This window comes from Chiloscyllium plagiosum, unplaced genomic scaffold (assembly GCF_037043375.1).
Source record: "Chiloscyllium plagiosum isolate Xiang-an unplaced genomic scaffold, Cpla_swu_hap1 HiC_scaffold_14, whole genome shotgun sequence".
Classification (NCBI taxonomy): Eukaryota; Metazoa; Chordata; class Chondrichthyes; order Orectolobiformes; family Hemiscylliidae; genus Chiloscyllium; species Chiloscyllium plagiosum.
The window spans coordinates 35,657,990-35,670,661 of NW_028270152.1; the positions used below are offsets into that span (position 1 = coordinate 35,657,990).

General features: G+C 40.3%; 1 protein-coding gene across 13 annotated transcripts in view; it reads left to right on the plus strand.

The window, feature by feature from the left end:
* LOC122559001 (voltage-dependent L-type calcium channel subunit alpha-1D-like) overlaps positions 1-12,672 on the plus strand; it is a 672,668-nt gene that overhangs the window by 639,883 nt on the left and 20,113 nt on the right. For all 13 annotated transcript variants that reach the window (XM_087994295.1, XM_087994294.1, XM_043708069.2 and 10 more), the window contains 2 exons: positions 224-390; positions 4,287-4,408. In XM_087994295.1, the coding sequence (XP_087850421.1) occupies positions 224-390; positions 4,287-4,408 (289 nt within the window). The remainder of the gene's footprint in view (positions 1-223; positions 391-4,286; positions 4,409-12,672) is intronic.

Sequence of the window (12,672 nt, forward strand, 5' to 3'; positions counted from 1 at the left end):
CAAATCAGCAAGGACTGCCACCGTTCACTTAAATGTATTAGGTCAATTAAATATGTTAGTGTTAGCCCTAACAGCCATTCATAGATCTGCCTAGTGGTGCATAATCAAGACTACAAGGGAGTATAGATTGTAATTCAAATATGTTAGTCGGATAATGGCTGTATACCAGCTGAAAAATGTTTTATTATGTTCCTTTTCTTCCAATTTCCTTTATACAATGAAGACAAATACATAGTGACTATCAGAATCAAACTCAAAGTAATGACCTGGATTTTGAAAGACCAAAGGGTTACCATCACCCCTGTGGTTACTATGAGGAAGATGAGCCTTACAGTTACGCTGGATACCGGCGCTCACCAAGGCGACGATTGCTTCCACCAACACCTATAGGTGAATAGTTTCTTAGACCAGTTCAGTAACATTTTTGTATTTCTTTAATTCACTTTTGTGTTTACATTGGCGCGTTCTATTTATTGACTGTAATCTAACAGTGCAGTACTGGAAAATACTATTTGAAGTTTTCAAATGTAAGTTTACTTTATAGGAGCTTTTGATGCATTTTAATCAAAATTTTGCTATTGTTACGAACATTATAATGTTGCAAGACTTGCCAGAAATTTCAGAAAAAGACAAGTTTTGTCTTTCATTTGTTAATAAAGTCAGTGGAACCCAATTGAATGCATATACAATGAATTGGGAAAAAAATTACTTACGTTTGTCCAATGCAAAAAATACTTGGTGAATGTTTAGAGACCATTGTCTTTTTTCACAATTGATGATGTTGAGTTACAAACCAGTAAGAGGGCTATTCTCATATAAATTGCTCAAAATATACATTTTGAGGAAGTTGCCTAAAATTGTATTTCTCTTGAGAATTCTATCTAGATCAAGTTTTAGATTCAATTAAGTAAGTTATTTTTGTCACACTTTTCATAAATGAAAAGTGGCATATGACACAGGTAGAGCCACCACTGATGGGATCTGCCACTACATATGTTTGGTGCTTACATTCAATTTGGAGAAAAAAAAATTCTTCTGCAGCAACAGAAGGCTTACTTTCAACTAAATTATTCTCACAATTCCAAGTACTGACATTATCCCAGTTTTTAAATAGACTTAAATCCATAAAAACAGCATTGTGTGTAGGATCTTGGACTGTGGATGCTATGCTATACATGAGTAAAAAGTGAAGGACGGGGGGCTGATAGAGGTATAATGAAGACAAGTTATTTTTAAGAATACTCTATAAAAGCAAGAGAGAGAAATTGTTTCAGAAAAGAAACCCTGTAGACAGGATGACAGGTGTTTGAAGTTTAATGGCTGATACAGCACATAAGGCACTTTCAGCAGAGGTAAAGGTCACGGGACAGCAAGTCAATCCATACAATAAGTACAATTACATGTCTCTGAATATCCCACTTTTATAAAGAAACATGCATGACTATCATATGCAGTTACAAGTTATGCCAGTTACCCAATATACATTGGTTCTACACTGTCCTGCTCAGTATAAAATTTTCCCAAGTTATGTGTTGTACAGAGTTTAACATTGTCTTCTGCGCACCAAGATCTAGATCATTTATATACATCAGAAAAAGCAAGAGTCCCAAAACTGAATTCCACTACAAACCTTTTCCCAATCAAAAATACCCATTAAATCATTATTCAGTTTACTAATGCTGAGCCAATTTTGTATCTATATTGGTGCTGTATCTTTTATTACCATAACCTGTAACTTGCTTCACAAGTTTATTTGTATGTGGCACTGGGAGTAATCTGAAGATGGTTAATTTTAAGAGTTCCTGCTTGTTGGTTTTCTACTTAGCTCTCTAAATTCAGATTCAGAATCACATTCCTTTTCCAACCTATATCATTAGTACCAATATGTACCAGGACCACTGGCTGTTCACCCTCTCCCAGAAGAATGTTCTGTAACCATCCTGTGATATCCCCAACCCTAGCACCAAGGAGGTAATAAGCCACCTGGTCTGTTTCCATGCTGTATCACTCTATGACTATGACTATAAGAGTCATATTGAAGGCAGCAGAAACATCTGTCTGTTCCCCTCACTGAAGAAACCCCTATCAATACTGCCCTTCTGATCTTCTTTCTCCTCTACTGTACAGCTGGGCCAACAATGTTGCCATGATTTTGACTTTTGTTGCACACCTCCAAGGATCCATCTCTCTTAGAGATATCTAGAATGGAAAGCAGTTAGTGAGTTGGACCCTGGGACTTCTGCACTACCTGGCTCTTTCTCTTGGATCAACTGGCAATCATCCATTTCCTGTCTGCCTGTTTGCCCTAACTTGCTGTTTAGCTACCTGTCTGGATGTGCTAGCCATCTAGTTCTCTGCCTCGCGGATTCACCTCAGTGACTCCAGCTGCTGCTTCGTCTCTAGAACCTGAAAATCAAGCTTCTGCATTACAAACTTAGTGTTTAAATCATGCTGGTCTCCTAAAAGCACATATGCATTTATCAGTCTTTGTTGATCTGGCATTTACTTATTCCTTGGATGATATTCTTCTCCAGGCAGTGATATGCCCATGGTCACTATTGTTGTTCCATTGGTCATTTTATACTGCGTGCAGGTGATGAATTCACATCTTTTTGATCAATTGCTTATAGTGGAGGTGCAAACTGACAGTTGCTCAGCCACAAGTCTCAAATTGCAACATGGTTGAGAGTCTTGAAAATTGTCACTCTGACTGACTGTCTAATGTTCAGCTCTAACAATGACTTGACATTTTAACGAGTGAAGTCTGCCTTGTCATTTCACTTTGGTTTTGTCACTTTTGTAAGTACAGTTTGGTTGTACCCCGGCTTTGCTCTTAGGATTGGGTTCTATCCCTCTCCCTGGCACCTGACTGAGACTAAGCCAATCTGTTAGCAACCTTGGTGTCATATTTGCACCTGAAATGAGCATTCACCAAAGCATTTGTGCCATCACTATGACTATCTGCTTTCTCCTCCAAAATATTGCCTCTGTCTTTTCTTATATCTGCTGCTGAAACATTCACTCATGCCTTTGTTATCTAATGACTTGACTATTGCTAAGCAGTCCTTGCTGCTTTCCTACATTTGTAAACCTGAGACATCCCAAACTCTGCCTCCCATGTCTTAAAACATGTCAAGTATCTTTTTTCTATCATCTCTGTACTCACTGACCTACATTGACACCTGATCAGGCAATGCCTTATCTTTATTTCCATATTTTCCCTGTGGCCTTGCCGCTCACCATTTCTGAAATCTCCTTCATGATATATACTGTATATTGTTCTAATTCTGAACTCTCAAACATCCCTGATTTTAATTGCTCTTCCATTGCTGGTTTTGCATTCAGCTGCTTATGTCTTATACTCTGGAATTCCCTATCTACATCTTTCTAGCTTGCTTTCTTCCTTTAAAATGCTCCTTAAAACTTTCCCCATCATCAAGCTTGTGACCTGATTTCCTTACATGGCTTAGTGTCATTGTTTTTTTACAATGCTGCTGTGGAGAACTTGGATTTTTTTTTTATTATTCATTTGTGGGACTTGGGCATCACTGGCTGGCCAGCACTGATCACCCATCCCTATTTGCCCTTGAGAAGGTGGTGGTGGTGAGCTGCCTTCTTGAATCACTGCAGTCCATTTGCTGTGGATTGACCCACAATACCAGGAGGGACTTCCAGGATTTTGACCCAATGACTGTGAAGGAATGCCAGTATATTTCCAAGTCAGGGTGGTGAGTGACTTGGAGGGGAATTTGTAGGTTGTTGTGTTCATAAGTACCTGCTGCCCTTGTCCTTCTAAGTGAAAGTGGTCGTGGGTTTGGAAGGTGCTGTCTGAAGATCTTTGATGAATTTCTGCAGTGCATCTTATAGATAGTACTGAGCACCAGTGGTGGAGGGATCGAATGTTTGTAGATGTGGTGCCAAGCGGGTTGCTTTGTCCTGGATGCTGTCAAGCTTCTTGTGTTGTTAGAGCTGCACCCATCCATCACACTCCTGACTTGTGTCTTGTTGATGGTGGATAGACTTTGGGTTATCAGGTGAGTTACTCACTGCCATATCCCTAGTCTCCGACCTGCTTTTGTAGCCACTGTGTTTATGTGGTGAGTCCAGTTGAGTTTGTGGTCAATGCTAATCCCAAGGATGTTGACAGTGGGGGATTCAGTGATGGTAATACCGTTGAATGTCAAGGGGCGGTGGTTAGAGTATCTCATACTTTTTATTCTGTTATATTTTATAAGAATACAAGTTTTGTGATATTTACTCAAGTAATAATAAATTTGTGTTCACAGCAAATCGGAGGCCTTCCTTCAATTTTGAGTGTCTGCGCAGACAAAATAGTCAAATTGATGTCTCACTATCACCTATATTCCAACAGCGAACTGCTCTCCCACTACATTTAATGCAACACCAGGTAAATACCCTGATTCCAATACATGCATTGATCCTTCATTTAATGTGAAAATGATCATATAGTGCTTCACCAAAGGAAATTTCTCAAATTATTAAGGATAGTAATAAGTGCAATTGTAAAATTGCTGCAGTTCTTTCAAAGACTGTTATCGGGAAGTTCCCTCACTCAGTTATGGTGGTGAATAACTGAAGAATACAGACTAACAATAAGCTCGGTTAATTGACTTTTTCATCACAATTGTGCTGTACCGAGTCACACATGCAGTTGATGTGAAACTGTTTGTATACATATGAGAGCCAGAAGCAAGCTTGCTTCTGATGTAGCCTTTGCTCAAGTAGCCTGCAATGCCCAATGTATACCTAACTACATTTAAGAATTATGTTTGCATGAAAACTTAGAAATAATGATGTCAATGAGGAATCATTATATTGAGACAAGGCAACTGATGAATAATAGAGAGGAAAATAAAATCTAGCACGTTACATGTGGTATGTAGCAATTGATACGTCATAAAATAATTAAAACATAATTCCTTAAAGTATCCAGTAGCAAGGAAAGTAACTTTTGATCATATATGTTTTGTGCACCAGTTACCTACTTTTCTAGCCAACCTGTTCAGAGATGATGTTACACACCTCTGGAACAGGTGAGACTTGAATCCGGGCCTCTCAGTAGGCTCTGCCACATTTTTTAATGAAACACCTTTCCTTAAGTGCACGTTTCCTATTGTACATTATGTAAAGGAACACAGGAATAGGAGAAAGCCATTGAGATTGCTTTGCCATTCAATATGATCATGCCTGATCATCCACATCAAACATTTTCCCCCACATTACTCCCATAACCCTTTATGTCACAGTTATTAAGAAAACTGTCAATCTCTACTTTAAACATACTTAACAACTGAACTTCCAAAGCCCTCTGGTGTGGAGAATTCCAAAGATTCACAAGTCTCTGAATAAAAAAATGATTCTTCTCATCTAAATCCTCAGTTTCTTTTCCCTTATTTTGAAATTGTGTCTCCTGGATCTAGACTCCTCAACCAGGAGAAACATCTTGCCTTCATCAACACTGTCTATCCTTTTAAGTATTTTAAAAGGGAGACCCGCCATCCCCAGAACAAGTCTGGTGAACCTTCGTTGCAATTCCTTTGTATCAATAATATCCTTCCAAACGTTAGGGAGCTAAAACTATGTACAGTAGTCCAGGTTCAGTGTAACCAAAGGTCTATACAATTGATACAAGTCTGTACTATACTTGGGATGTACATCAATTCCTTTTGGGATAAACAAATATTGTTGGGATGTCATGTTGCAGCTGTACAGGACATTGTTTAGATCATTTTTGGAATACTGGGTTCAATTCAGGTCTCCCTGCTACATGAAAGGTGTTGTTAAACTTGAAAGGGTACAGAAAAAATTTACAAGGATGGTGCTGAAGTTGGAGGATTTGAACTGTAGAGAGAGGCTGCATAGGCTGGGGCTAATTTCCCGAGAGCATCAGAGGCTGAGGGGTGACCTAAAAGACGTTTATAAAATCATGGGCATGGATAGGACAAATAGCCAAGGTCTTTTCCTAGGATAGGGGAGTCCAAAACTAGAGGGATAATTTAAAGGTGAGAGGAGGAAGATTTAAAAAGGACCAATGGGGCAACCTTTTCACACAGAGGATGGTGCATATATGGAATGAGCAGCCAGAGGAAGTACGATTACATTTAAAAGGCATCTGAATGGGTATATGAATAGGAATGGGTTAGAGGGATATGGGCCAAATGGGACTAGATTAATTTAGGATATCTGGTCAGCATGAATGAGTTGGACTGAAGGATCTGTTTCCATTCATTTCTAATTGCTTGCTGTATCTGCATATTAGCCTTCAATGACTTATGGACAAGAATTCCTCAGGCCTTTGTCTACCTACACTTTCTACCACTCATCATTTCAGAACTATTCTGTCAGGACGGACAGATGTGCAAAGCGGATAACTTTACATTTTTCTTTGTTGTATTCCATTTGTCATGTTCTTGTCCACTTACTAAGTCTATTTAAGATTTCTTGAAGCTGATTGTGTGTTACACGTTTGTGTATTCCTTACAACATTCATTCCCACTAAACTCTATATCATCTACGAGTTCAAAATATTATAATTAGTCCCTTTGTCCTCAGGATATGTATTGTGAAAAGCTGGTACCCAAGTATGATTCTTGGGGTACCCCACTAGTCACAGCCTGCCAATGCAAGGATGATCTCATTTATACCTTCTCCCAGTTTTCTTCTATTGGCTAATCCTTAATCTATGCCAGTTCATTACCTCTTATCCCATTTGTTATAATTTTATTAAGCAGTCTCCTGTGGGGCACTTTATCAAAATCTAAGTGTACTATGTTCACCTTTATCAATTCTGTTAGTAACACTTTGAAAAATAGATTGTCAAACACAATTTCCCATTCTATTTCCCATGCTATCTCTAATCATCTCATGATTATCAAGTGTCTATTTGTCACATCCTTTATAATACTCTAGCATTTTCATACAACTGCTGTTAGACAACAGGTCTGTGACAATAGACAGTAGACAATAGGTGCAGGAGTAGGCCATTCTGCCCTTCAAGCCTACACGACCATTCATTATGATCATGGCTGATCATCCTCAATGAGTATCCTGTTCCTGCCTTATCTCCATAAACCTTGATTCCACTATCCTTGAGAGCTCTATCCAACTCTTGCTTAAATGAATCCAGAGACTGGGCCTCCACTGCATTCTGGGGAAGAGCATTCCCACACACCCACCACTCTCTGGGTGAAGAGGTTTCTCCTCATCTCTGTCTTAAATGGCCTACTCCTTATTTTTAAGCTGTGTCCTCTGGTTCGGGGCTCACCCATCAGCGGAAACATGTTTCCTGCCTCCAGAGTGTCCAATCCTTTAATAATCTTATACGTCTCAATCAGATCCCCTCTCAGTCTTCTAAACTCAAGGATATACAAGCCCAGTCGCTCCAATCTTTCAACATAAGATAGTCCCGCCATTCCAGGAATTGACCTTGTGAACCTACGCTGCACTCCCTCAATAGCCAGAATGTCTTTCCTCAAATTTGGAGACCAGAACAGCACATAATATTCCAGGTGCGGTCTCACCAGGGCCCTGTACAGCTGCAGAAGAACCTCTTTGCTTCTATACTCAACCCCTTTTGTTATGAAGGCCAGCATGCTATTAGCTTTCTTCACTACCTAATGTACCTGCATGCTTGCCTTCATTGACTGGTGTACAAGAACACCCAGATCTCTTTGTACTGCCCCTTTACCTAAATTGACTCCATTTAGGTAGTAATCTGCCTTCATGTTCTTGCCACCAAAGTGGATAACCATACATTTATCCACATTAAACTGCATTTGCCATGCATCTGTCCACTCACCTAACCTGTCCAGGTCACCCTGTAATCTCCTAACATCCTCCTCACATTTCACCCTGCCACCCAGCTTTGTATCATCAGCAAATTTGCTAATGTTACTATTAATACCATCTTCTATATCATTAATATATATTGTAAAAAGCTGCGGTCCCAGCAACGATCCCTGCGGTACCCCACTGGTCACGCCTGCCATTCCGAAAGGGAGCCGTTTATCACTACTTTGTTTCCTGTCAGCCAACCAATTTTCAATCCAAGTCAGTACTTTGCCCCCAATACTGCCCTAATTTAGCTCACTAACCTCCTATATGGGACTTTATCAAAGGCTTTCTGAAAGTCCAGGTACACTACATCCACTGGATCTCCCTTGTCCATCTTCAGAGTTACATCCTCAAAAAATTCCAGATGATTAGTCAAGCATGATTTCCCCTTCATAAATCCATGCTGACTCTGACCTATCCTGTTACTACTATCCAGATGTGTCGTAATTTCATCCTTTATAATTGACTCCAGCATCTTTCCCACCACTGAGGTCAGACTAACTGGTCTATAATTTCCTGCTTTCTCTCTTGCTCCTTTCTTAAAAAATGGTACAACATTAGCCACCCTCCAATCTGCAGGAACTGATCCTGAATCTATCGAACTCTGGAAAATAATCACCAACGAATCCACGATTTCTAGAGCCACCTCCTTCAGTACCCTGGGATGTAGACCATCAGGTCCCGGGGACCTATCAGACTTCAGACCTAACAGTCTCTCCAACACCAATTCCTGGCAAATATAACTTCCCTTAAGTTCAGGTCCTGCAGCCACTGTTACCTCTCGGAGATTGCTTGTGTCTTCCCCAGTGAACACAGATCTGAAGAACCAATTCAACTCTTCTGCCATTTCTTTGTTCCCCGTAATATATTCCCCTGTTTCTATCTTCAAGGGCCCAATTTTAGTCTTAACCATTTTTTCCCTTTCACATACCTAAAAAAGCTTTTACTATCCTCCTTTATATTATTGGCCAGTTTACCTTCGTACCTCATTTTTTCTCTGCGTATTTCCTTCCTCTGTTGTTCTTTAAAAGCTTCCCAGTCCTCCGTTTTCCCATTCATCTTTGCTGTGTTATACTTTTTCTCTTTTGACTTTATATGTTTCTTAAGTTCCCTCATCAGCCACGGCCATCCCTGCCCCCTCATAGGATCTTTCTTCCTTTTTGGAATGAACTGATCCTGCATCTTCTGCATTATACCCACAAATATCTGCCATTGTTCCTCCACTGTCATCCCTGCTAAGGTATTGCACCATTGAACTTTGGCCAGCTCCTCCCTCATAGCTCCATAGTTCCCTTTATTCAACTGAAATATTGTCACTACCGATTGTACCCTCTCCCTTTCAAATTGCTTATTGAAGCTTATTGTATTATGGTCACTACCTCGTAATGGCTCCTTCACTTTGAGGTCCCTGATCAATTCTAGTTCTTTGCACAATACCAGATCCAGAATTGCCTTCTCCCGGGTGGGCTCCAGCACCAGCTGTTCTAAGAATCCATCTTGGAGGCACTCCACAAAGTCTCTTTCTTGAGGTCCAATACCATCCTGATTCTCCCAGTCTACCTGCATGTTGAAATTCCCCATAACAACTGTAGTAACATCTTTGCGACAGACCAATTTCAGCTCCTTATTCAACTTACACCCTACATCCATACTCCTGTTTGGGGCCCTGTAGATAACACCCAAGAGGGTGTTTCTACCCTTAGAATTTCTCAGCACTATCCATACTGACTCTACATCCCCTGATTCTAGGACCCCCCGCGCAAGAGACTGAATATCATCCCTTACCAACAGGACCACCCCACTCCCTCTGCCCATCAGTCTGTCCTTTACAGAGCACGTATAGCCTTGAATATTCATTTCCCAGGCCCCGTCCACTTGAAGCCACGTCTCGGTTGTCCCCACAATATCGTAGCTGCCAATTTCCAAAAGAGCCTCAAGCTCATCCATCTCATTTCTAATACTTCGTGCATTCATATAATAGTATTTTTAATTTGTTACTGCCCTCACCCTTCCTATCAACCCCTATTTCACTCAACCTTATGGCATGACCCCTTTTTGAGTTTTCTGTTGTCTTTCTTGACTTCCCTTGTTCTAACTTTCCCTTCAATTTCGTTCTTAAACTTCCAGTTTGTCCCCACTCTGCCCCCCCCCCCCCCCCCGCTATTTAGTTTAAACGCAGCTGTGTTGCAGTAGCAAACCTGCCTGCCAGAATGCTGGTCCCCAACCTATTAAGGTGCAAACCGTCTCTTTTGTATAATTTATGCTTACCACAAAACATGTGATGTTAGCCCTCTTAAATAGTGGGCTAACATTTGCTACCTTCCAATTTGCAAGAACCATTCCAGAATCTATGGAATTTTGAAGGTGATCACCAATGTCTCCACTATATCCACAGCTACCTCTTTCAACACTCTGGAATATGGTTTGTAGGGGAGTCTAGAACTAGTGGTCATACTTCAAGAATAATCATAGAATCCCTACAGCATGGAAGTGGACTATTCGGCCCAACGAGTCCACACCAACCGTCCGAAGAGCATCCCACCCTGCCCTACCCCCTACCCTATCGATGTAACCCTATATTTCCCATGGCTATTCCATTTTGCTTATACATCCCTGGATACTACGGGACAACTTAGAATGGTCAATCCACCTAACCTGCACATCTTTGGACTGTGGGAGGAAACCAGAGCACTTAAGACTGAGGTTAGGAGTAGTTTCTTGATCCAGAGACTGGTAAGCCTGAGGATTTCGCTACCACAGGAAGTGGTTGAGGCCAAAACATTATGTTTTTAAGAAGGAGGAAAATATAGCTCTTGTGGATAAAGGGATCAAAAGATGGCTGGGGGTGGGAAGAGCGGGATTTGAATATTGAGATCAATGATCAGCCATGATCATATGAATGGTGGATCAGGCTTAAGGGGTCAAATGGCCTACTCCTGCTCCTATCTTCAATGTTTCTATGTTTATTATTAGGACATGGGCAGTTATCAACCTTCAGTTACATTCATTTCTCCAGAATAACCTTCTTACTAATTTCTGTCAATTTCTCATTCTCCTTGGTCCTATTGATCTGTAATTCTTGGAAATTTTGTGTATTTTCCTCAGTGAATACAACACCAAGTAACAATTTGGTATCTCTGCCATTTCTCTGTTCCCCATTATGAATGCTGCTGACTCTGCCTGTAATGAACCCACATTGATCATCGTCAAACATTTCCTTTTTTACAAATCCAGTTTGCTTTCAAGCTTTTTACCAGCTGCAAGTCATAGTCTATTTTCCCTTTATCAGTTTCTTGATTCTCCTTTGATGTGTTATAAACTCTCCCAATCTTCAGATTTGTTTCTATTTCTGTTTCTAAAAATGTATATATTTCTGTAATCCTATAGCATGATTATTACTGTTGCACCCTGATCTGCTGTCAATCACAAGAACAGAGAATAAATTTGCTCAGAACTCAAATACATTACACGTGAGCTTGTTCAGTCCAGCATGTTATGAACTGGAGAAGCAAAACTAAATCAAAAATTTTAAATACAATAAATCAAATTTCTATTTATCTCACTACGTATGGCAGTGTAAGTAGTGTTTCTCTAAGTTTCTTTACCAAGAGAGAACTCAGCCAAGATGGATTCTCTATAAAATGTGTTTTCTGCTGCTCACAAAACTTTCATCCTGAAATCTTGAACTATCATACTTGTACGAATAGCCTTGTAATTCAGTACTTCACAAAGAGAATTCACATTCTTTTGATGTTACATGAATGTTAAATGGGAGAGAATGATAACACCAAAGAATAAGATTAAATTTGACTGCAATAGTAAATAAAATTTGGTCATGGCTTTGTGCGTGGGAAATCATCTTACTAACTTGATTGAGTTTTTTGAAGAAGTAATGAAGAGGATTAATGAGGGCAGAGCAGTGGTCGTGACCTATATGGACTTCAGTAAGGCATTCAACAAAGTTCCTCGTGGGAGACTAGTTAGCAAGGTTAGATCACATGGAATACCGGGAGAACTAGCCATTTGGATGAAGGATCAAAGTTAGAAGACAGAGGGTGGTGGGGCAAGGTTGCTTTTCAGACTGAAGGCCTGTGACCAGTGGTGTCCCATAAGGATCAATGCTGGGTCCACTGTTTTTCATCATTTATATAAATGATTTGGATCTGAACATAGGAAGTATAGTTAACAAGTTTGCAGATGGCACTAAAAGTGGAGGTGTGGTGAACAGCAAAGAAGGTTGCCTTAGAATAAAATGGGATCTTGATCAGATGGGCCAATGGGCCGAGGAGTGGCAGATGGAGTTTAATTTAAATAAATGTGAGGTGCTGCATTTTGGAAATGCAACAGAAATCATGTCTCACAAACTTGATTGAGTTTTTGAAGAAGTAACAAAGAGGATTGATGAGGTCAATGTGATCTATATGGACTTCAGTAAGGTGTTTGACAAAGTTCCCATGGGAGACTGGTGAGCAAGGTTAGATCTCATGAAATACAGGGAGAACTCGCCATTTCGATACAGGACTGGCTCAAAGGTAGAAGACAGAGGGTGGTTATGGGGGGTTCTTTTTCAGATTGGAGGCCTGTGACCAGTGGAGTGCTACAAGGATCGATGCTGGGTCCACTACTTTTCATCATTTATATAAATGATTTGGATGTGAGCATAAGAGGTATAGTTAGTAAGTTTGCTGATGACACCAAAATTGGAGGTGTAGTGGACAGCGAAGAAGGTTACCTCAGATTACAACCGGATCTTGATCAAATGGGCCAATGGGCTGAGAAGTGGCAGATGGAGTTTAATTTAGATAAATGTGAGGTGCT